This window comes from Peromyscus maniculatus, chromosome 19 (genome assembly GCF_049852395.1).
Source record: "Peromyscus maniculatus bairdii isolate BWxNUB_F1_BW_parent chromosome 19, HU_Pman_BW_mat_3.1, whole genome shotgun sequence".
NCBI lineage: Eukaryota > Metazoa > Chordata > Mammalia > Rodentia > Cricetidae > Peromyscus > Peromyscus maniculatus.
This window is the reverse complement of record NC_134870.1, coordinates 54,870,310-54,896,950: the sequence shown is the minus strand read 5'-3', so window position 1 is coordinate 54,896,950 and position 26,641 is coordinate 54,870,310. Positions and strand designations below refer to the sequence as shown.

At 37.5% G+C, this 26,641-nt stretch overlaps 1 protein-coding gene and 1 pseudogene across 4 annotated transcripts in view; both read right to left on the bottom strand.

Moving 5' to 3' along the window:
- Wdr7 (WD repeat domain 7) overlaps positions 1-26,641 on the bottom strand; it is a 304,595-nt gene that overhangs the window by 208,847 nt on the left and 69,107 nt on the right. For 2 of the 4 annotated variants that reach the window (XM_006985180.4, XM_076555361.1), the window contains 3 exons: positions 14,962-15,731; positions 13,351-13,439; positions 921-1,016 (listed from right to left, as the gene is read on the bottom strand). In XM_006985180.4, the coding sequence (XP_006985242.1) occupies positions 921-1,016; positions 13,351-13,439; positions 14,962-15,731 (955 nt within the window). The remainder of the gene's footprint in view (positions 1-920; positions 1,017-13,350; positions 13,440-14,961; positions 15,732-26,641) is intronic. The other 2 variants (XM_042264248.2, XM_076555362.1) reach the window with 1 other exon arrangement.
- On the bottom strand, positions 10,959-11,109 carry LOC121824183 (U1 spliceosomal RNA; annotated as a pseudogene).

Here is a 26,641-nt window from a genome sequence, read left to right as displayed (position 1 = left end):
ATTGCCATTTCGGGTTCCATTCTTTCTTCCCTGGGAAGCACTACTTGTAACAGGGCTCTGTGCTTCTCAAGCAATCTAACATTCCCTTCGGTTGAATGGCCTTGCAATATTAGCTTTGGCGAAGAGTCAGAATCGTTTTCAGGGATACTTTAGATTTTTGTAAAGTTCCTCCTTTTTATTTTACACAAACTAAAAGGTCAAGACCATACTGGAGAGAGTGAATAAAACATAGAACTCATGAGCCCATTACATTCCAGGTTTAAATACTGCTGAGAGGGGCGGAACAGCAAATGTTTGCATATTCCATTAGCAATTGCAGAGCTCTGAGATTATTTTCCATCTGTGTGACCACACAACAAGAAGGATCTGCTAGCCCAACTGAACCCAAAGTCTTAAATTACAGATTTCTGTGCCTCTGCCTGAAGCAGAAACAGTACAAGAATAGGAGAATTCTTATCAGCTTATGTAATCAATCTGAAGACTTTCAGAGAGAATGTAAATTAACAGACTCACTCATCTTTTGCTAGAGCATATGGTTGCATAAGATAGCACATTGTGTCTCTCACACACTAATTGTACATATAAAATAAATTCTCGTTAATGCCACAAATCAAATGGCAAAAACCACTATGACAAACAGTCCACCTTTTAACCAAGACTTCACAACCAAGCTTAGCATCCCTGCCTTCCTGTGACTGTGGAGGTGATTGCAGACATGGTTTACTCTCAGCAGGAGGAACATCTCATTTTTACATTTGCCACCTGGCATTGAGTTTAGCAAATAAAGTTACAAAATGGGAACCTCAGGACTCATACAAAATAAAGCAGATGGAGGTATAAATCATATTAAAAAAAAAGAGTAAGTTTATCAGGCCAAAGCAGAGACAGAAAGGAAGTTGATACAAAGTGAGAGAGAATACCTTCATTTACTAAAAAACAGGTATGTAAAGTGGTAGAGGCAGAGTCAGAGCCAGAGTGATCAGCGTCAGACCGAGCAGAAACGACAGGTGCAGCGGCTTGCAGAGAAAAACAGGAGAAATAAAGAGGAAAGAATTGAGGTACAGCAGTTTCTGAAAAAAAGCTCAGTATTAGTGAAGAATGAAAACAAATTAGCAAAATATAGTGAACATACAACTAAAAAATGATGTTTTAATTGGAAGGGAATGCTCATTAGAAAGTACCACAGAGATGGTGCATCATTTTGAATAGTGATCTCAAGCTAAATGGTCAAGACCATACTGGAGAGAGTGTAGTTCAACTTCCTCTTAAAGCCAACATCTTTTTTATATTATAAATCCACAATAAAACAAATCTTATAAAAACATAACCACAAAACAAGAAAAACTACATTAAGAATTATCAGAAATTTAATTCAGCCTTTAAAATACATGACAGAGAAAACTTTTATGAGGCCTTCATATTGTTGATGGTATTTTCTGAACAGTTTATTTTATAATATTATGTGTAAACTTTTTTGAAATACCACAAAAGAATACCCAATGGCATTTTGATTCTCTACACTTATCTAAGAACTCAATTTCAAATATACCAACTTGTAGAGAACATACACAGTATGTTATGTTGAACTCTTCTTGGAAGGATTTTAATACAGTTTCATTTCCTTTAAAAATATATGCACTAAAACTAAAATCATGAACTTCATAATTCTTATACAATGAATGAACCAATCCCCCTCCCCCAACCCAAGAAAGTTGTACTCCTAGGAAAATGTTGCAGCTTAAATTATCATATGAAAAAGCCAAAGGACCTTATGGCACACACATTCTACAACTGGAGGTCAATGTTAAGATTTAGAGGTCATCATTTGACACTTCCTTCCTATGAAAAAATTACCATATGTCATGCACAAGCATCTTCAAATTAATCCCTCTCCTTTCTTTTGGAGCTGAGCAGCAATGGGTTTGGGCCCTGAGCACAGCAGCCATTGTCTGCCGGGTGATATGTTTGCTTTTCACGCAGTGAAGCTCTTTTGTTATGATGGGACAGCTGCAGGAAAACAACAACTTTTTATAATTTTCACACAAATGTCACTCAGGCACGTGGGCGGTGACCAGTAAAACCAAGTCTGTGAACAGTAGGAGAATGGAAACCAGCTCCATACGCTCCCACCCACGGAACTTTCATGTGGAAAACTGCAATGCTTTTTTATCATGACAGACCTGGGCTTTGTTTATTATACACTTATGACTATTTTGTGTTATATTTATTATTTAATTACATGTCATAATATCTAAAATTTCCACTATAATCTTTAAAAGAATACCAACTAGTTAATATCCTCCACTGAATAATTTAAAATTTAAAATTTCTCTTCATTAGTTTATTACAAAATTCAGTTAAAATGACCTAGATAACATTTACCTCACCATGTAAAAAGCTTATAAGCACTGGCAGCAAAGGGGGATCCCCCTGTGGCTGAACTTCATGCCATCAAAAATGCTGAGCAGCCTGCTCTAGGGGACCCCAACAGTAGAAACAGTAGCACTAACCGTGCTTAGAGGAAACAGTAGTACTAACCATGCTTAGAGGAAACAGTAGTACTAACCATGCTTAGAGGAAACAGTAGTACTACATGTGCTTAGAGGAAACAGTATTACATGTGCTTGAAGGAAACAGTAGTACTAAGCATGCTTAGAGGAAACAGTATTACATGTGCTTGAAGGAAACAGTAGTACTAAGCATGCTTAGAGGAAACTGATTATGTATATAATGCATCTGGCTGCACTCCCGCCCGGCTAATCCTCCCTCACTACAAGGCTCTTCTCACATTCTCTGAAAAACCTGTGTTAATTGTGTGATTTCACCCTAATTCTCTAGGTACACTAGGATGAGAGGATGAACAGTCATATTTGCTCGTCTTCTTAAAGCAGAAAAGTTGCAGTGCCACCTATGATTTATTGTTTCTTACACATGGAAAGAGACCTCCGTTCTGTAATTTTGCCAGGGAGGGTCCTTTAAGAAAGAACTAGTATAGCTCACAGCCTCATCAATGGCTTCCCATCCCATGGAAAATTTGATCATTATAACAAACTTGTATAATATGAGCCCATAAATATGTGCTCCAGCTTTTCTTTAAGTAGCATAGACATGTGTTTTCAACATTATAATGTCTATGCTTTCTGTCTGAATAGACCTTGTTTAGTTTTTATCCAAGGCTTATCCTAAACTCCATCCATCCTTTACTCCTACTGTGATAGAGTAACATGTATGTGACAAAGATTAACATTTTGAATGACAAAGGCATTTCATCTTCACCTATTGGTCCAAATCTCAAAAGTCTTCTAGTTTATAAGCACAAAAAAAATCCTTCCATTTTTTCACAGGGGAAAAAAAGAACATCGAAAAATAAAGGCAATGCTTAAGGAAGTAAAGTTTTTCAAAGCTTAACACTGGAAACATACAATTATTTAATGATGAATAACCTTAACTAAAATGTTAATGGTAATCATAATCCTGGGAAGAAGGGAGAGTAGGGAAGAGAGAGAGGAGGGAGGGGAGAAGGAAGAAGAGGAGCGGGTAGGGAAAGAGGGAAAAGGAGCAAATAAAGACACTTTAGAAGCAGGACAGCCGGTAGCACCAGCCGCCACAGACCTACCCTGAAGACATTCGGAACTAGGTCTGGCATTATTTTCCTTCTTACACTCTTCCTTTATGTCTGTGCTGTTCTATGTCTTGTATAAATGGACATCCTATTCATTTTTCAAATCAACACACAGTATTCAAGATAAATCATTAATTTGGACTTATCTCTTCCTAAGATCTAACTGAAGTAGAAAACTAAATATGATACCTGGGAGTGGTGGTATATGCCTGTAATTCCAGCACTTAGGAGACAGGGGTAGAAGCACCAGCAGCTCAGTCATCCTTGACTATACAGCAACTTTAAAGAAGCCTAATTGATATAAGACTATGTCTCAAAAAATCAGAAACAAAACAAAGTAAAAATAAAATCAAATAATGTAACATCCCATCAGACTAGCTAGACTACATGTCCAGTGCCCCATGCAAATGTCACAATTAACAAAATAACTTTGCTATGAATGTGATAAAAATGTGAAAACAAAAACTCTAAATTGTCTTTCTAATGCCTTTTGTCATGAAAAATTCATACTTGATGTGTCCTAGTTCAGAAAAGATAATAGAGAGCTGTACTATTAATCTATTATGAACATGTGTACATTAACCATGAAGGCACTATTACAATATGGATTCCTAAACATTTTCCTGCTGGATTCAAATATAAACTCTAGTCAATCAGTGATTTTCAACAGACCAAGTCCACTGTTGTCTCTCACATGACATGTAGCATGTCCAGAAATACTGAACTACAAAGTTCCCAACTCTGCCCCTATCTGCTAAGTAGCTATCATCTTGAAACATCCACTTACCATCACCAGACTGATTCTTCATTTTCTCAATAGACCCCAGTTTTCTAGGCTGTCATTTTGTTGTTCTTTGATCTTCTAATTTATTATACATATATTTCAATTATTTCATGAGAATAAGTACACTAAAAACTAACTTTTCAAGACTATAAATGCTTGAAAATATTAGCAACCTAACTTTGTATTTGACTGATCGTTTGGAACTGTGAGCAAAAACCCCTTAAAGAGACTGTGTCTGTTCTGGTATGCTTGTTTTTATTTTTATATGATTTTGTTTATTATAATAATAATTGTTGTTATTATTATTGTTGTTGTTTAGATGTCTGCCTGCTTTCTAATGAGAGAGAGAAAGAAAGGGTATAGGTTTGGGTGGGTGGGAAAGTGGGTAAATCTAGGAGAATTTGGGAGAATGGAAACCACTGTAAGAAGAATATATTGTATGAAAAAAATTATTTTCATCAAAAATAAGTTAATTTAATTTTAAAAAATGAAGCTCATTAGAATTGTCGTATGGTGAGGAGACTGGAACATGGCAAGTCAGAGGCTAGTTGTCTTATCGTGGCATACATCTAGCCCTCAAGACAGAAGACACCTTGACCATTTCTTTGCCTGAACTAATAATACTTGTGACTAACAGACAGAAACCTATTAGAATCTACTAACTCAGCAGACCCCTAGCTGTCGCCACACAAAAAGCTAAGAATGTCATCAGACATCATCTTGGGCCATAGAAAAGCTTCTTTCATCTTGCTGCTACACACTCTGATGACTTATCAATATATTTTAAACTTGCCTTGATTCACAGCTTTCTTTGTTCTATAAAGTATGAAACTGTTTCCATGTTGGAACAAGGAATTTTGGGTAACATAAATCATGTTCCTGGTCAGTCACTCCAAAATAAACTGCCTCTTATTTTACGATGAAAGCTGTGGTTTTTGAGTCAACAGAAATAAATTATGGCAGCAGCCATGATAATTTCAAATGTAGTGTGTGTTGCTGAAGCAAGCATCATTACTACAAAAACTACTTAAACAACTTTGAAGTTTTTTGTGGACCTTTAAAACATATTATTTCTGGAGATTCTGCAAGTCATGAATAAATCCCTGACTTAAGTAACTGTAATGGTCTTGGAAATTACGGCCATAATTGTTATGATCCATTGTTTCAGGGCATGAATAAAAAGCATACAGCACAATGCATAGTAGGTTCTAAGTCAATCACCTACTCAAAGTATAATTTTGTACATCATGGTAGAGATCCCATAAACATATGAAAACCTTACCTCAGTAATATATGTATTTACAATCTAGACATGTTTACTTAGATGTTGAGTAACAAACTAGGAAGCAATACATAACTGAACTGTCAAACATCATTAGGCCAAAAAAAAAAAAATCCTCTATGAGAGAATTAAATAATTAATGGGAACTGGCTGTGCAAACATCCAGACAACAGAAAGAAGTAAGGACCTACCATTTCAGAATGAATTAGCAATCCACAGTGATGAAATGCATAAATGCTAAGGCAGTAACATATCAAGAAGCTCATAATGCTTAAAAATTACAGTAGTGGTGCTGGAGCAATGGTTCCTGCTGCTCTTGCAGAGGAGCCCAAGTTCAGTTCCCAGCACCCACATGGTGGCTCACAGCCAGCTCTAACTCTAGTCCTAGAGGATCTGGCACCCTCTTCTAGCCTCTGTGGGCACTAGGCATGCATGTGGTGCACTTACATATATTCAGGCAAACATTTATATAAAAAATAAAAATAAATTTAAAATATCCTAAAAAATAAAGTAGCATTTCTTAATCTCTGAATAATCACTAACTCACATCAGAACTGGAGTAGGCTCAGATACAACGGTGATTCTACTTGGTCTATAACTATAGCCAGAGACTTAAAATCTTTTATAAAATGCCCTCATTACTAACATCAAAAATAAATAAATGAGTCCTATAAGACCAAGAATTAGGGGGAAACAATTCATTACAGTGACAGATGAATGTATATGAAAAGCTGTTAAAACTTCCCATGTCATCAATACTTATCAGGTGCTTAATATACATTTCAGATACTGAGCTAAACATATGAAAACACAGAGATCTGAGAAAGCCTAAGAGCCACAGACACTCTAACTCTGGTAGAAAAGCAAATAAACCTATTAAAGCATTATGAACTCTCTCCTCTATATCGTCTCCAATATGTATAAGCACTCCTTAAGGCAGGGACTTATTTTGTTCTTATAGTCACAGTACCTAGTTACTGAAATATTTCTCTAAAAGCATTAAGGGCACCTAAGGATTTATTTTTGCTCCTTTTATGAATCAACTACTGTACCAACAAATGATGAAAAATCAGTGAGCAAGATAACAATCCCTATTTTTTTAAGCTCCCCCAACAAATTTGAGTAATGGGCCAATTTTTAAAATGTGGTGGTTAAGTTAGACATTGTCTTCCCTATTATTTGGTGAGTCCATCTAGATTCATTTCATGTATGTATATATGTTAAGATTCCAACTAGACATCTTAAGAAACTAAGTAAAACCTCCAGTGCCAGGAATGAGTTATATCTTGTTGAGTCATTAGCAAAAAGGGTACCATGGAACCCCTAAAACATCAGAAGGTACTCTGCACACTACTGGAGGAGAAAAATAATTATCAATATCAATCAGATACAAACTCTGTAACCTACAACAGTACCTATCCACAAGACAGATTGTTGAAATAGTGGCACAGAAGTTTTGGGAATAACCAACCATTGACTGGCTTTAAAGTTGACTTCATGAGATGAAGCCATACCTGACACTGCGAAAGAAGTGATAAGCCTGAGACCAGATAGATTCAGGGGGCTAGAGAAAAGTCTGATACTATTATTCTGCTAAAGGAATATAGCAATAAAATAACTCCTAATGAAATACTATTATACTCATAGATCAGTGTCTCCTTCAACGCTCTTCAAATGAGCTGCTTTTTGCAATAGATGGGAATCAATATTATAAACACCCACAATTGGACAGGGTGAAGAGAAGAGAGTGAGAGATTTTAGAGAATTCAGTCGTAAATGGTAATGTCTTCATCAAGCCCCTCCCATCAAGGCTCAGGAATATATGTGAAAGAAAAGGAAGAAAGGTTGAAAGAACCACTGGCAAAGGGAAAATCAGTTTTCTCCAACTGAATGTTACTGGGTATATTGACCACATTCAGGGCAGGCCCCATGGTAAGGAGTAGTTAGTCAACAAAAAAAAAAAAGAAAAGCATTGGTATTTTGTGGTGTTTTTGTCTCATTTTGCTTTCTTTTCCCATTTTTAAAATTTATTTATGTTTTGTTTGTTTGTTTGTTTTTGTTTTGTCGTATTGGCCTTCTGCCTCTTTGGGGTTTTTGTTGTTGTTTGTTTATTTGTTTTTTAAGAGAGACATAGAAAGAAAGAACATAAAGTTGGGTGGGTAGGGAGGTGGGAAGGATCTAGGAATGGTTGTGGAACGGAAACCTGATCAAATGTCGTGGCAAGGTCACAAGGAAGTCACACAGTTGAAGGACTTAAGGTTATAATAGTATGCTCTTTGCAAGTATATTTTCAAATGAATTTGAAATGAGTTGAATTTATATCATCTACACTAAGAAATGAAAGCAGTCCTTGTTGAGTAATCTTAGGAAATATTTATATGAATCAAATAACAGTTTATCACTGTCTTTCCAGGATCTGTAGCAGAAATCTAGGCTTGAAGTGGAGTAATGGATGGATCTGAGAATCCTTTAAATTTTTGTGTTTGGAATTAACATGTTATTTTTTTAATCTTCATTTATTTTTACTTAAATTTTTTCTTTCATACATATAAGACAAAGTCAACCCTATAATTGGCCTGTTTTATCAACTTGACAGACTCCTAAGTCAAGACACAGAGAATCTAAACTCAGTGAGTAGGGAACACAAAACTGGAGTCTTGGGAAAAGCAGACAGAACTTAAAGGTTGGAGAAGAGAGAAAAGAGATACCAGGACTTGTAACGCGAATTGCTAAATGGTCTTATTAATTAAAAAAAAAAATCCGGAGCCAGATATTAGGGTGAAAGCTGAAAGATCAGAGAAATAGAACAAGCCACAGCCAACCTCACCTCTCCAACTCCTCAACCGATCCTGTTCCCACGAATCCTCAGAGTGAAAGCCTCTGAGTCTGCACCCCTGAGGGGCATTCTCCACCCAGCCATGTCACTTCCTGGGATTAACGGTGTGCGTGTTTTCCAAGAAAAGGCATGACATCTCAAGTGCTGGGATTAAAGGCATGTGCCACCACTGCCTAACTCTGTTTCCAGTGTGGCCTTGAACACAGATCTCTGCCTCCCAAGTGATAGGATTAAGGTGTGTGCCACCACTGTCTGGCCTCTATGTCTAATCTAGTAGTTGGCTCTGTCCTCTGATCCCCCCATAAGTTTATTACGGTACACAATATATTGGGGTACACGATATTTCACCACAAGGGCTGCAGTTGTGCAGAAGGTTCTCCTCAGGTTCTAGCAGAGTATTAGTCAGAACGCTTCAAGAAACCAGCAAGGAAGGGAGAATGAACCATCATAAAGCCTAGAAACAAGTTGGTGGTGCCTTTCTCCACCAGCCTATTGGGAATCCTCAGAATCATAGAGCATTTAATAGAGTTCTAAGGAAGATCTTGCCTCAGTAATAGGGAATAATTTACCTTATTTAGAGCACTGCTTAAAAATCTACCAGTTCAAACTGCTTTCACAGAATTCCATCTTAAAAGAAAGCTCAAGAAGGTTTGTAAGGATGCAAAAAACCCTTTTTGTATTCTGTCTGACAAAATTTTAAGCATCTGCCATGTTAAGCAAGCATGAACATTCACAGAGACAGGGAAGTACAGTCCCTAATAAGAATAATTAAAAACAAACTCAGAACAAGCAAATATATGACAATAATTAGATAATCGTATACATTCAAAGTGAGATAGTTAGAAAAGATACAAAAATCATCACCCAGGCCAAAAATACATTAAGATAGGATTAAAGAAAGTTTCAGAACCTGATGAAAAAAGACTAATTAAGCTGAAACTACTATAGTAGAAACTAAATCAAATGGGGGGGGCACAAAAGTAGTCTTGTGAGAGAGTTCATTGCTTATAAGCAGGTGCAGCCAAGCTAAATACCTGAGATTTCCAGTAGTTTGTCCTCTGACTTCCACATCTACCCCATGGCAAATGTGGACATGGAAAAACACACAGACACACAAATAAATATTTAAATAAATAAAATTTTAAAAATTTAAGGCATCATTGACAAATGAGACCATTTTAAGCACAAATTTACATATAATGAGACCACTGAGAAAAAATATTTAAAGCACTACGTAAAATAATTCCAAAAGCCACTAAAAATTATGAAATAAGAAACAGACTCAAAGATACCTGGTAATCCAAATGATAGCAAAAGAAAGAAATATACAAAGGGATGTAAGGCAATGGAAACACAGCAAACAAAGACTCAGTCTAACTAGATTGACAATAACATTAAATGGGAACACCTTAAGACAATGAAAAGCAAATCACAGCCAGATATGGTGGCAGACACCTTCTATCCCAGCACTGGGGAGGCAGAAGCAGACCCGTCTCTGCAAACTGAAGGCCAGCCTGGTCTACAGATTAATTTCCAGGACAGACAGGGCTACAAAGAGACCCTGTCTCAAAAACAAAACAATCAAACCAAATTAAGTCACACTGGATGAAAGAGCAAGATGTAACTACACGATGCCGACATAAGAAACATACCTTAAATACAAATCCCCAAACAGACAAAAGGCAAAAAGATGGGAAAGTTGTATGATTAAAATAGTAACTAAAGATGCTAAATATTATGAATAGAGTATATTTTAGAAAAAAAAGGATATCAGGAGGCATAAAGATGATCATTTATAATAATAAATAAGCCAAATAATAAGAGTGAATGTTCCAAAAATTCATGTGTCTATTATGGAAAAAATCTTACAGAAGTGTAAGGAAACATAATCAAATGAATAATTATGGCTTCAGGTTTCAATCATCTTAGATACTTAGTAGAAACAAGTAGTCAGAAAATGATCAACTGTACATTACGTTTGAATATCACAGAACAACTTGACCTGACGTTATAATAAAGTATGCTACCTAATACCAGACTACATACTTCTTAACATACAGACTATGTTCACCAAGATAGAACACCCAGTGTGTATACTGGTAATGTAATACAAATAATAGCTTGATTAGCAATTCCAAAATATACAAATATATTGAAACACCTATGCCTTTAATATGCACAATTATTTTTGTTTTGTTTTTCTTTTGTTTTTGTATTAACCTAGAACCTAATTTCCTGAAGACTATTTCTTAAATTTCTTGGCAAAATGGCCAAGACATAAATGCAAATGCTTAAGAACGCCTGGGTTTCACATCTTGATTTCACCGGTTCCAGTTGTCTGGCGGCTAGAAAAGGGTTTTATAAAAGCACTTACAGAAAAGAAAGGTCCAAGAAACACGGTCAAGGATGGCTACTTTTTGTTACAGCAAAAAGTCAGGGGAGAGTGCAAACACAGGCCCCACTACCAGAAATTATGCAGTCAAGTTTCCTGCATTTGGGGAAATCACACCCCATGTGCAATGGGTGAGCCTCGCCCTGGGAAAACCACCTGCTCAATCATGGTATCTCCCCTGCCAGGTAAGTATGCACAATTATTTTTAAATAAGTAAATACAGTAAAATGGAAAAAATCCAAAGGATTCCAATCATGGAAGTAATATTATTTCACTATCAAAAAGAACCCAAACTGATCCTTGGAAAATCTTAGAAATATTGGAAAAATTAATTATTTCATCACTAAATTGCCAATTGATAAATAAAAACAAATAAAAGTACAGAAAATGTAGGAGTTGCCATCAAGCAATATTCAGACAGGAAACCTCAGCACTAAATATGAGGGAATCCGGGACAACAGTCATATGTCATTAACTTCGGAGTCCCCTTAAACTACAAGCAGAAAAGTGAATTTCAAACAGAAACGAGATGACAGTAATTATAAATCAAAGAACATGAAAGCTGAAAAACCACAGAAGTCAATTAAACATAGCTGGGTCTGAGGGAAGTTCCTAAAAATTGTTTTCTACTAGACAATCTAGATTAAAAAAAAGAAGAAGAAGAAGAAGATGAGTAACAAAAAGGAAAAAGGGGTTTTAAGAATTTCTAGAACCTCGGTTGGGGATTTAGCTCAGTGGTAGAGCGCTTGCCTAGCAAGCCCAAGGCCCTGGGTTTGGTCCTCAGCTCCAGAAAAAAAAAAAAAAAAAGAATTTCTAGGACCTTTTGCCTGATAAATTTAACAGAAAGTTCACTAAAGAAAATGTCTAAATGTCTGAAATATATGTAAAAAAATAAAATACATAATTAAAAATCTTATAAGGAAAACTTGAGGCCTACAGGCTTTCATTTATCAGACAACCCAAATAAAGAGTAAATAATATTCATCTATACAAACCATTCCAGGAAAGTCCAAAGAGAAGGATCACCTTTCTCTGACTCTGTGAGGCCACTACCCTGTCACCAGCTACAGAAAGCCATTAACAGAAAGGAAACCACACCCTAAAATCCCCATGAAAACCACACGTCTTCAACAAAAATTTACTAGTTATATTTAATAATCTATAAAATGGATAAGTCATCAGGATGAATTGTGATTTATATGCCAAGTATTCTTCAAAAAAAAAGTCAATACTCTTTATCTTATGAAGAAAATATAGGAGGAAAATCATATAATTATATCAACAGATGCAGAAAGAAAATCTGACTAAATTTAACACCTACTATTAGTAAAGTTAAAATCTCAACAAATTTGGAATATATAGTATCTCCTTAATACAATAAAGGGCATCTTGGAAGAAAATCTAAATCGAGAAAATATGTATAAATTGTGGTATATTCATTCAACAGAATAATACACAGCAATGAAAATAACAAACTATAGTTCTAATGCAATAAAATTGATAAATTTGACAGTAGAGGCCAAACACAAAAGAATATATATACTATACAGTGAACTAAACTCATATCAAGAAGTACAAAATAAATCATAAACATTGTTGAATTTCAATACAGATGGTGGGACAGTGAAAAATATTTTAAAATTAAAAAGCGGAGGAGGAAGAGGAGGTCACCAGAAAAGTTTGGTGGTGCTAATTGCATCCCCTTTATTTGAAATTCCAGAAGTACTTTATTGTAAGGGTTGTTGCTGTTTCTAATTCTGGAGTATTTGCACATCATGATGAGCTATCTTGCAACTAAAAGTCATTTGTTTTATATACAATCTATTCTTCACCTTGATCTTTAAACGGCTATAAAAAAATCCACATTCTAGAACAACTGAGCATATTAATTCACAGAAATGTTTAGAATTTCAAGAGGAGAAATTCAGCCTTCCCCCTCTCCTACTCCCTAATGAAAAAAACAAAAAAAAAGAAAGTTATGGTATATTATTTAAAAATAAAGAACAGTTTAATAGAATCTCGACTTGTGAACAGCAATGTGGACACCACTAGCAGACAATAGGAGACTAGTTGTAACATAAATCTGTGATTTCAATCATTCCCAAGCAGAGTTTAAAAAAAGGTATAACTTTTAAACTTAAGATACACACAGTTAACTACTGTTGTCAAGTTAAGGTGGCCCTAATACATACAAATTAGGCCAAAGACCATATAATAAAATTATCTGAAATATGCTCAGTTATCAATTTCCAAATAAATCTGATTTATTTGTAACTGACATCTTAATTATCCATATTTACATCTGGAATATAACAACTTTTCTCTCTTTTAACAATCTGAGACAAACAAAATATTATGATTATACATTAGCAAGGCCTTCTCAGTTTCTACAGCTGAAATGTCACGCCAATTACTTAGTAAGATTTAATTTTACCTTGTTTAATCTGTCCTTGCACAATATTACTGGAAGTTGGAGGGGAACCCCTTGCCTTAGAAAGGTCTGGGGTGCCTGGTCTAGGTGGCCTTTAAAAGAAGAAAAAGAAACATTGAACATTTTCCTATTTCCAGAGCTATCAAAATGTCATTCTCTAGATCGAAAAGAAACATACAAAGAACATTTTCAAATTATGATTTCAAAAAGACAGTCATTTTCTAAGTTTTGTACTATTTATGCTGTCCATTTAGATTACTGGCAAAATAACTACATGATTATGAAGTAGAAAATAAAATTTTTTGTAATAAATTTTTACTTTCTGTTAGTCTTAACACATATTTTTGAACACTCCAATGAACTACTATTTGCAGGCAAAAATCATTCTTCACCTTCTCTACTATTAACATCCTGGAATTTCAACCTACTCCATTATCACTAGCACCTAGGAATTCATGGAATAATAAACTGCTTTGAAAAGTATTTAACCATATATATGGCAATAAAGCATAAAGAAACCTTGGAGTCTAGAGGTAAGGTATCTCTTTTGAATTCTGGCTCAAAATAACCCCATATAAAAGTATTTACAAGATTAAAGACATTGAATTTTTGTAGGGTAATTACAAGAAAACATGGCACAAAATGAATGCTATCTAAGTATTTCTTAGTTTAAAAAACTGATGTGGTCAGCTTTAATAAAGCATAATAACAAGTTGTCTTTATAACTTTGAGAAATAGCATTCAGGCTAAGTATTTAAAAACATCAAAATATTCTGTTTTTAAAGTAGTCTGTTTTACAAGTTATTTTCTCTTCCCTATTGCAAAATTTGGACTAGACTTATTACCACATTCCAGAACCAATCACTGGACACATTGTTACTGCATAAAAATTACAATGAAAAGCATTGTGAATGGATACACATTTGAACTGAATGTCAATTCAAACTTCCACAAGCTATAATTCAAGGCTATACTTATGGAGCTCAAAGAGATGGCTGAGCAGTTAAGAGTACATACTGTTCTTGCAGAGGACTGGAGTGGTTCCCAGCACCCCATTGGGCAGCCCATAACCACCTGTAACTCCAGCCCCAGGGAATGTAACATCCTCTTCTGGACTCCACGGGCATCTACATTCACACATGCACAGACCCACATATAAGCACATAATTAAAAAAAAAATGCTATTTGTGGTGGCCCACACCTTTAACCTCATTACTCAGGAGGCAGAGTTAGGCCAGCCTCTGTGAGATCAAGGCTGGCCTTTGTCTATGCTGATTACAGACTAGTTAGGGTTATCTCAAAAAAAAATAAATCATCTTTAATAAAAAAAAAAATTTAAAGATTTAATTTATTCAAGAGCTATCCTCTGTGACCAACTCCTATAATTGTAAAGCCATTTAAAATTGCAACTAAGTATGACTACACTTATATAATATTGCTGTAATTGTATTGTGTTTTAAACTAGTTTCAATAGGAATCCCTAATGTGTCACTAAAGTGGAAGTATGCACAGAGCAAAAAAAAAAAAAAAAGAGCAATAAACAATAACAAAAATAGAGTATGGTCATTTATCCCTTTTGAAAATAAAGAATAAAATCAAACTACATAGTCACACCTGGTCGGGCCCTTCTTCATGTGATCACCAATGAAAGTCGCATTGGTCATACTCATTAAAGTGTTTGCCAGAGATATGATGGACAGCAGATGTTGAGTGGTGACGGCTCGAGACACTGTGTAGGTCCCCTTTCCTACTCCCTCAGCTGTCGGCAGCTTCCTTCCTATTTCTGCTTTCCCAGGAAGGAGTTTACCAGCCGCCTGATTATAACCAGGAAGCATCAACGACATATGACCTCCTCTCGATAAGAGACCAAAGGACACCGTGCAGTGAGGTTTCAGCATTCCGAGACGATCAAGACAGACTTCATCCAGAACCTCATTCAGACCCCAGGCATGAAGACAGGACATGAATAATTTTGCAGTGTCCATGGTTAGATTGTACTCTAGTAAGGTCAGCGGCTTGGACTTGCTAGCCCGGTACTCAGGGTCACTGTCTTCTCTTCTCTGCCTCATCGTCTCCTCGTCCTCCTCTTCCTCATCGAGGAGGTGTTCCTTTATGTTCTCTTTGATAGTCTCCTTCACTTGCTGGAAAAGAACTGCTGCTCGTTTCCCAGTTAGAAAAGAGCCCCCTTTGTCTGAACTGCCAGATGCTTTTTGCAAATTCTCTGGGGAAATAAGTGCAGTATTCGGCCTAGAGGCTTCTTCAGTCAGGAGTTGAATAATCAAAGCTTCCACATCAAAGAACAGCACATGGATGTCCGGATCTGTTAGGTTTGTCTTTATTGCTTGAACCATCAGGGAGTTATGAGAATATTTAGGTAAATTCCCCTGTAACAAATATTTTTTAAAAATAGTTATAATTCAAAGTATTTAATCTCAACATTCATTAATGAGCAATAAATAGCTGAATTAAAATGTTTATGAAGCTGTCTTTTTGGGGCTTCTAGAAAATCTTTGCCAACCAGCAGCATGTAAAAGATACGAGCTTATGCAATGACTTTACACTGACACAATCATTAAAATACCAATTAATTTAAAACCAAGTATACATTAATAAATTCTTATTACTGAAGTGGGAGTCTCCTTCGTCATTAAAATTGGCTTCAGTAACATTAGCAGACTCTGAAAATGAACTGTAGCTGCCCCTGAAGAAGCTGTGGTCCTTCTGGAGCACTGAGCACTGAAATCCTTCCTTCAGCACTTACCTTCCTTCAGTCTTTCCCCTGCCAAATTCCCTCCAAAGACATAGTCAAGTCTTCGGGTTTCAGACATAAGAGTAAGGAGATCCTGACCATGTTCCTTCTACTTCTCTCCTTTATTTTCTGTCCATTTTAGCCAAATCTATTCAAAGTGTAGAGGCTCCTCAGGCCAGGTCCTCCATTGTCTTCTGATTCTGACATTGTCTTATGGAGATAAGCATGTATACTGAACAGTTCATGTACATGATGCTTGTGTGTATGAATGTGTACTTGTAAAATCCATACATGTTATAACAGAATGTAAATAGTAATTATTTTTTGATGGAATCATAGAACATTTTTTACACATTTTATATATTTGTTAAATTACACAAAATAACACATGCTATCTTTTCATAACTAGAAAATAAATCTATAAAATAAAATATAGAAGGCCCATTTATAAAACCCCCTTTCAGCTTTAACAAACGAACAGGCAGGCTCTTGAACCATATCTGTGACTCCTGACATACAAATCCTTTCATTTTTCCTTTTGCATGAGTCTGCCTTTATTCTCCTCTAAGTCCTCTTCTACATGGCCCTAATTCTCAATCACAACATATATGCACATCAAATCAGTACAGTAAATACCTTGAATATATATGTATTACTCATCAATTGTATCTCATTTACTTTGAGGACAGGACTCTAATTCTCCCAGGAAAAAGTTAGCCAACAATACATTTAGTTCCCCATCTCCCATGTGTCAGATATTTAGATATTTCAGAAATATTTATATGGTTATTGTTTTAGTTACTTATAACTTCCTTATTCTGCAAGGTAATTTCAAACATGCACAAACTATGTCTTAGTCATTCTGTGCAATCAGAGTCTAGCAGAATGAACAAAGAACATTATAAAAATCTTACAAAATTATTCAATTGCTCATCAACTCTTCCTGTAATTGTTACAATAAATTCCTTTAACTGGTCTCTCTTCTGTCTCCATTTCCATCCTTCCTGACTATGTTTCCAGCTTCAGAGATTATCAATAGCATTTTATAACTTGAGAAGGAAATCTAGACTTCTGTGCAAATCAAAATACACCCTCCAGAATCTATTGTTGCTTGTAGATTTCATTTCACTTCTGGTCACCAGCCTGTAACTTAACACCAAATCACCTCTCATTTCCAGAAAGTTTCAAATATTGGACCTTTGCATTTGTTTACACTATGACCATATTCACAAAAGATCTCAAGTTGTTCACCATCCAAAAATTACTCAAGGAATTATTCACGCAGATGTTATCACTGCCTCCTTTATATAAACTTCTCTGAATTAAATGACATTTAAAGGATGATATAAATCTTTTTATATTATAGTCAACAACATAAAGAATATTGCTAATATGATAATGTTACACTATAAAAGAGTCAATAAGAAACTAAAGGGGCATGGCTGAGAAATTACCAATTCTATCTCAGGTGACCAGGGAGCTCCTCACGGAAGAGCTAACTTGAGCATGAAAAAAAAACACTCATGGTGAAAAGAAAGAAAAATGCAGAAAAGGATAGTGGCAATGACAATCGGGGGTGGGGGTGGGGAGTGGGGGGTGAGGGGGTGGACGCTGAGGAACCCACAGGTGATCAAGAGGATGAGCCCAGGCCACAGCTCACTAAGAGCTTACAATACCACAGTGAGGCCCTTTGAACTGTATTTTGCAAGCCAGGGTGCCACTAAAATACAGGTTCCTGGACCTGATCATCAGACCCAAATTAGCATAGCCTGGAATGTGTACAAATCTGTCTAAGGAATAGCCAGACAATTTTATACAGTAATGTCAGGAACAACTATCCAAATGACGGGAGTCACATAACCAGACACAGTACTGTTAGCTTAAAAGGAGCAAGAGCAGGGTCATGAATATGAAATGGAGGTGGCAGAAGCCACACAGATGATCGAGATAAAAGTGCAATAACCCAAAGGATGTGAGCAATGGGACAGAATGAAGAATATGTACTTGAGCCTTTCATTTCTCCAAGCTCTGTTTTTCATGGTTTCCTTTGAAACACTGAACATGTAATATCACACACTATACTTAGTGCTTTGTACTTACCAGTACTAACTCAAGTGAATTATGTACAACCTTATACATATCTGTTATGTCCAATAATATTGATACAAAATTATAATTAATAATTGCAGCCACTATTTCAAAGCTGTTGCTGTAGTTCGGGAACTATTCTAGTTATTAGCACTGTCTATGTGACAAAAATACCACAATCCTAGGTATACAGCTCTGACAAAAGGTATGAAGGAACAAGTAACATAAGGTAAAATGAAGAGGTCTCCACAGTGCTCCTGAGGATGTTTTTTCTGAAAAATACCTACAACATTCTTTTAGAAAAAAGAGATTATTATCAACCAAACAACATAAAATCAAACAAGTCTGGCTAAGAAATTGCTGAAGCAATAAGAAGGGCTTGAACAAAAGAAGGCAGAAGGAAACCAGAAGGTAGACAGACTTCAACCGGTCTCGTCTGATGTCAGCCACACATGTGCCCATCAGCACCCGCAGCTCCTCAGGCATCTCCATCTCCTTCTGAAGGTGTTCCAGCAGTTAGCCACATGCTCACAACAAAAAGGTTATCTAATTAATACCATGACTGGGTGTGACTTTGTAAGATTCTCTTTAGTACAATCTCTCAGAGCTACTGAATGTGCCCTGTGGGGATGGGGGTGGAGGGACTGTACCTAATAGCACTCTACTACACAAAAAGAGAATGTAAAAGATAAAGAAAACACCACTACCAAGATAAAATACAACAGAAGAAAACACATTAAGGCTGAAGGGGAAGGAGAGACGACGCCTCATCCTTCCAGTATTCCTCACTGGATGAGCTGTTGCCCACACCACCAAGGCCTGACAACCAACTCTACTGACTTGGGCAATCTGTCACAACAAAAAGTAGATGCCGTCAAAGTTGGGAGGATGATATTGGCTAAAGGTGAAGAAACGACAGAGTCAGTCACTCTCAGGTCTGGTTTTCTAGAATGTGATACTAAGATGAGATACAGGAAAGGAACAAAAAGATCTAGCAATTTCCAAGGCTTTCTTGGCTTAATGATAAAATATATACACCCGGGACCAGACCAATTCACTCAAATCATCAGATATTCTCAACAATTTCAAAGCTAACTCATGAGGACTTTCTAGAAGGGCCACTCTACTACATTTATTAGAACCTCTGCAATGTAGATGTACAATTCATCTTAAAGTTATCACAGAGCAGGATTTAATTCAGTTCAATAAATATTTGTGGAGTGACCTATTGTGTAAACACGACTGGGAGAAAGCAAAATATTCATCCTCAAAGAAATAGTTGAAAATCTACTTGACAATGGCTAAAAAGGAAAATGACTGAGTCTCCAACTGCCTAGTAAATGCAATTATACATATTTCTACACTCACATGACAGGCTAGTACACAGATTTATTTTATGCTTATTTTAAGTATCTGATTTATCGCAATTTTCATTTGAGAAAGTACATATTAAACCATGTGAGATTTCTTTTGTTTTGAGACAGGTTCTCTCTATGGAGCCCTGGCTGTCCTGGGATTCACTGAGACCCACCTGCCTCTGAGCCCACAATGCTGGGATTTTAAATACATCTGACACCATGCCCAGCACCATTTGAAATCTTAAGAAAAGGAAAATTGACTTAAAATATAACACAAAAGAAAACACAGGGGGAAAAAATACTGGACTCCTGACTCATAACTGAAATTGAACCTGTGGTAGGAACATTAGATAAAATAATATCTCAAGTAAAACCCAAAGAAAACAATAGAACTACCATGCCGATATCAGGGCTCATCAACCAACGCATGCGTGAATCTCAGCATATAAACACGTCAGATGTAGCAGACCCCACAAGTAAAACATAATAATCCAGAATGTTCAGAGAAATAACATTGACATGTGTCTATATAACAGTTTCCATCATTTTATATAACTGAATAAATCCTAGATGAATCATGTCTGCTGAAACATTTGATAGCTTTGTCTCTGCCTACCAATATTACACTTAAATATCTTTAATGGGTTTAAGATTTTAAATGCATTGCATTTTACCCACTGACAACAAGAATTTTTAAGCTCTCACCATTCACTTCATTGATCCTGACTTGAAAGCTCACTGATTTTGAAATCATTGTTCAATAACACAGTTTTCAATGCTATCTTTAAATAGTCTTGTGATTTATTATTCTTTCTGAATCCAATCTATAATATCATTTGATATGGGTTTTATCTAAAAGTAGAGTTGATTTGTACTACCAAGTACTATGTTAGTTGATTTTCATAATCAAATGTAAGACAGATACATTGTTTTGCGTGTGTGTGCGTATGTGAATCGCACGTGCACATGGTACTGGTTGTTGGGTATGTGTGTTGGCATGGGTGTATGCACATGAATGTGCAGGCCAGTGCTCAGCTTCCTCAACTTAGCGCTGACAGATTCAGCTCACGCTGTGCCACCTCCCCAGCACTGGGATTATGTGCACTGCCATGCTCAGCAGTGCCTGGCTGCAGGGACCCAAACTCGGGCAGGTCCAAAGGCTTGTCTAGCACCCACTTTACCAAATAAGCCATTTCCCTAGCTTTTGGTGATATATTTTTTAAATTCGAATTAGCTTTGAAATCAGTGATTAAGACAGGTTAGAAAACGAATGTCTACCATATACACAGACCCCTCTTTAAACAGCAACACTGAACTCTAAAATAGATTACAAGAAAATTTTTTACTAAAAAATATTCATTTACTATTTCATAAAATGCAGAATTGTATAGGTATCCTATTTATAATGAATGGTTTAAACAACTTATGTTTCCTTAGCATAAAAAACTGATTTAATATCAAAAACTATTTTGGCAGAAAAAGAAACAGTAATTGTCCCCTTTATTTTTTTTTTTTTTTTTTTTTTTTTTTTTTTTTGGTTTTTCGAGACAGGGTTTCTCTGTGTAGCTTTGCGCCTTTTCCTGGAGCTCACTTGGTAGCCCAGGCTGGCCTCGAACTCACAGAGATCCGCCTGGCTCTGCCTCCCAAGTGCTGGGATTAAAGGCGTGCGCCACCACCGCCCGGCTGTCCCCTTTATTTTTAACATGAGATTTTATTGATGAAAGTGATTTAAAGGGATTTCAAATTTTCTTGTAAAAATAAATGTAAAAAGTACATTGGATAAAAATAAATAGATGTCTTATTGTACTTTTAAAATAATCTAAAGTAGATGAGGGAAATCCTCCTCACCTACTAGAAAATATTCACAAGGTGGCTTCAGCATTGGCTATTTTAGGTAACAAGAAAAAAGAAGGGAGGAAGAAGAGGAAAGATTGGAGGAGACACAGAAATAGCAAGAAAATCTGTCTGCCCAATATGGGTATTTGGCGCCCTCTGCTGTTAAAACTGCTGTTTCTCCATGCTAATGAGTTCCTCAGAGAATCCGGTCACATTGAGAATTAAACAATATGGCCATGGTCATACCACCCTGAAAATGACAATCTCCTCTGGAAACAGACAATACTATATTTATCTTAAAAACCTGCTTTTGGATGGAATGAGAATTCTTGCTCAGGTGTGAATGATAACATGGTAATACAGTTCCTGTCATTTTCTTTCTTTTCCATGTGCTTCCAAAATAAGAAAAGATACTAAACATATCAAGAAGTAGAGTCTTTATATTTTATTGCAACTTATTTAACAGGACAAAAATGAGATGTAGTTATAAATATTAAATGCAAATGTTCATTAAATCTTACATAGAAAATATATTTTGAGCTGGGCAGTGGTGGCACATACCTTTAATCCCAGCACTTGGGAGGCAGAGCCAAGCAGATCTCTGTGAGTTCGAGGCCAGCCTGGTCTACAGGGCGAGATACAGGACAGGCACCAAAAACTACACAGAGAAACCCTGTCTCAAAAAACAAAAAAGAAGAAGAAGAAGGAGAAGGAGAAGAAGATATATTTTGAAGGTATTTCTTCTGAAGCTCATAGGCAATTATTACACAATTATTAAATAATAAGAGACTGAAATTTTAATATATTAAGAGTCTTTACAACAGCACAGGAAATAAACTTCCAAGTCCAGCCAAAGAGCCGAGAGCCCCAAACAGCAGGACTGGAAGCTCTTTGTAACAAGATGACTGTTATATGGGCAGCTGACTTCCCTACATCCAAACTTTCTGTCTTCCAGGACTGAAATGACTACCCACTCAGGGGCTGAGACGGCTAGTGGATAATACCAGCAGTGTCCCTCTCCGGTAGAAGAGAGACAACACTCCTCTCACTTGAAACCAAATGAATGTGTCAGAGACCAGCAAAAAGAGTGCAGCTAACTTCGGGGTCCTGTGGTCGGGTGGCTGTGGTAGGAGAACCGCAGGGAGGGAGGGGCTTGCCAACTCCTAAGATGCCCTGTTGGAAACACACCCTTCTGTCAAAAATCCCTCTTTTATTTTTAAATGAATGGTGACAAGGTGAGATTCTGGGGGCCTGACCTGGAAAGGACAAGTAGAAAGCAGAAGACTAAACGTGGTAAAATGAAAAGGAGAAGACAGAAAACCTGGATCAATGTGGCAAGCAGTTCCTCATTTCAGAAAGGCACTGTAACAGATTCTAACCTATCAATTGTGATTTTCTCTCCTCACTGCTCTGCTGGCCACACTCACCGCTCCTATCCACACTGGCATCCAACATGCTACGACATCTGCCTGGACCTCTTTTCCCCCTGATATCAAGCCAATGGCTCTGCTGATCAATCATCTGTCTGGGACTCTCTCCATTGGTCCACACCTTAAGTAGTCTGAGAGCCACATTATGAACTGCACACTGGTTCCCAGGCCAGAACAGGAGCTGTTCAATGCCGGCATCTGCTCCATGTGGGTGTGGCTAAAGCACTCTCCAACTGGTTCTAGCTCAGGACCTAGTTCATAGCATGAACCCAACATACACTGAACAAATACAGAAATCACTCAACAACCAAGTATTAAACCAATGTGCAGTAAATACCTATTGTAAATGTTTGGAGCATGTTGTAACATTTAACTTCATTACAACCCAATTATGCTCATTTTCAAGCTAAAGACAAAATTAATCTAAAAGGTTCATCAGTCACTTGGAGAATATACAAGTCCATGGTGAAAATGTAGGAGGAAATCATTCTTTCTGCATATACCAGTCATTTCCCACATGTTCTGAATTATACTAGATGTTAAGAGTTCTCAGCATCAGTTCCACAGAGACTCGGGAGATAGAAGGGGTGTAGTTAGGAAAGACCCCTCAAATACTAGGCTACTTACACTGAGTCAAGGGACAGCTGGGAAGAACATAATAGAATCCTCTCTCCACATGCTACCGAGCAGTCATTCTCAACCAGCAGTGAACTTTGGAAATACTGGAAGGCACGGTTTTCCAATTGTGTTAGAGGTGCCAGCTTTGTTTTGCTGCTTCAAGTCTTAATTAGAATGTGGCTAAAGTTTCTTCCTACAAATATTCTGTAATCTAATTAGATATGATACAGCATCAAATGTAGAAAACTGGCACAGTAAAGTGCTAGGTGTCCAGTGAGTAGTCTAGGGCCACATCTGAAAGAGCACAGAGCAAAGGACAGTTTTCACAACAATCACTCAGCCATGGTACTGAGATTAACAACCGGATGTAGAGAAAGAAATAGAGACAACTGTGCCCGCTTGTTCACATGTCAGACAATAGAGTTGGTGTTGGGACAGAAACGCAAGCCAAGCAGCAGAGATCAGAGAGGAAGGAGTATCAGGGGACCCTGATGGCCTGACGTGGCTCTGCTGGCTGGCAGTCTGGACTCAGCTCAGCTGAGGAGGAGTTTAGATGAGGTGTTTCAGTTACAGCAAACATCGAGAGTCAGGCTGCAAGATTCTCCCGACGATCCCCAGCGGTGGACAGGTCCCAGCAATCAAGGGCCACAATTACAGAAATACACACACAAAAAAGACTAGAAACCAAAAATTGTGCACTATAAATACTAAAGCCCTGATTAATGCTCACAAAAGTCCCTCCTTCTGCCTTTGTCTTTCCCTTCCCAACTCCTCCTCCTCCTCCCAGCCACTTGCCTGAGACATATGCTTTGCAGCAAGCCTGAATGCTGTTGGATGTGAGTGTGAATGCATGTGTGCTAGGTATGGATGTGAGAAACAGTCGATTCTACTTACTATCCTTGGAGCTACAAAAACTTGATTGCCTCCAAAGGTAATTTTAGGGTGTGCAATATCAACCCATAAATGTCACTATATGAGTTCCATATTGAAAAAAAGATTAAAATTTCAAAGTCATTGTCAGAGGTTCAAAGCCTTCCTGATCATTCTAGGAAAATTCACCATATGTGTAGATAAGTGATCTTCAACTTATTACCTGTGGCTATTAGTGTTCCAGGGACTTTCTTAAAGGACATAAAACAATTTCAAGTAGGAGGGAGCACAGCACATAAGCACAGAATAGTTCAATACAAAGCAAATTACTAAGGTTACATTTGCTTATTTTACAAACAGTATTCGCTTTGTATTTCTTTACAGTCATGTCAGCATTTGGAAACACTGTTCAAGAGACTTGGTATTCTAATTACATGTCATTCATGTGATTTGCCAAGTAATGGCACAAAGGTTTTATTGCACATGAACATCCACTGAGTCTATAGATGAGATGTTTAGTATCACTACAGGAAAATGATGGATTTCTTATGTTGGTCTTGCTCTTAAAATATAATATCTAGTTAGTTTATGCTAGTTTGTTCAAAGGTGTGTTATCTGCAGGAACTTTAAGCTGTTAGTTCAGAGGGCACTAGAAGAAGCACGTGAAAGTCCTATTCTCCATTGCTCCTGCACAAAGCCTTTCAGACGGCACTGTATTCTGATGGTGAGGCTCTTTACCCAGGGGGAAACGGCAAAGTCTCGGAAAATTCTTTTGTACCACCTAAGATTGAGAACCACAGAGAGCCTCGCGGGTCCTGGGCTGTCTCAACTCCACTCATCTTGCCCTCCTGCTGAACTAGTGGAAAACTCTGCCACGCCTACTCTTCATCCTCAGAGCAGTACTTCAAAAACTGCTGCACATTACGACCGAGGACCTTCTAAAAACTCCGTGCACTACTACGCCTGCATATAAATGGAATCAGGAAGTCTGTGGTAGAAGCTGGGCGGCTCTGACAAATTTTAGACATCCCAGGTGATTTCAATGTGCAACAGTCTGGCCACTGCCCTCATAGGGGCATTACGTCACTGGAGTCCACCACTTCTTCAAAGACCACCAGCCAGCCTCATCCTCCCTCGCCCAACTGTGACCCTATGCTTAATCACACCAGTCAACCTATCACAACTACTCTTCAATACCCTTCTTCAATCTCTAGATGACAGGACTGCAATTCTGCAACAGTTGAGAAAACATACCTTCTATTTTTCCCATATGCCTTTACTCTAACCCATTACAACTGCAAATGCATTCCATCTTTCTCCTTGTTTTTAGCTTCCACTCTCTGCCCTGACCTCTGTCACTCAGTTCGCTACTTCAGTACCCCATCTTACCCACCAGACTTCCCCTAAAATGCATAAGCTTTAGAAATGTGTTCTGCTCAATCCCATCCACTAACCCCAGAAATACCCATTCAAACATGAAGCTTCTCCTCCCTTCTCTTCAGTTTCACAAAATGAGGTTTTCTTCTTCCACAACAAAGCCTATTGCTTTGGCCCGGAATTGAATTTCCTTGTTTATCAATGATCAATTCTCCCTTCCCATCTTGAAGCTCCCCCTCTCTGCTGGCTTTTCATCTTCAGCTAAGGGCATTCCCTGCTGCCTCCAAAACCACATCCCCATCGAACTGCTCTTGCTCCTTCTATCTCCTCTCACACAAACTTCACTTGCTAGATCTACTCCCACTTATACAGTCCAGGTTCTGCCCTGGGAAGACGGTCTGCAGAAAGGATGCTCTGAGCTGACTGGCAAGCACACTTGGTCCTTCGAAGGTTTGATGGTGATTGCACTTAACACAGTGATGGCGTCTGCCTGGCCCCTCTTGAGTCCCTTGGTTGATGAGCCCATTCCCCTTGCCCCCCTCATATGTCTACTGCTCCTATCCTAATCCTGCCTCTTCCTGCTCCCTTTAGAGCTGCCATTTTTTTAAAATAATTTATTTAACTTTATTTAATGTGCAGTGGTGTGAAGGTGTCAGATTCCGAGGACCTGGAGTTAGACAGTTGTGAGCTCCTATGTGGGTACTGGGAATTGAACCCCTGGAAGAACAGCTAGTGCTCTTAACCACTGAGCCATCTCTCCAGCCCTAGAGCTGTTATTTCTTAAGAGTCTGTATACGAATGACCTCCCTTACTTCCATGGAACTAAGAACCAGACATATATATCAAGGAGTCATCAGTGTGTGTATCCCATCGCCCTACGACTCCCTCAAGTTTCAGACCCTTAAATTAAACCACCTGACAAATATCCTGACATGTAACACACGGGCACCTCAGGTTCACCATACACC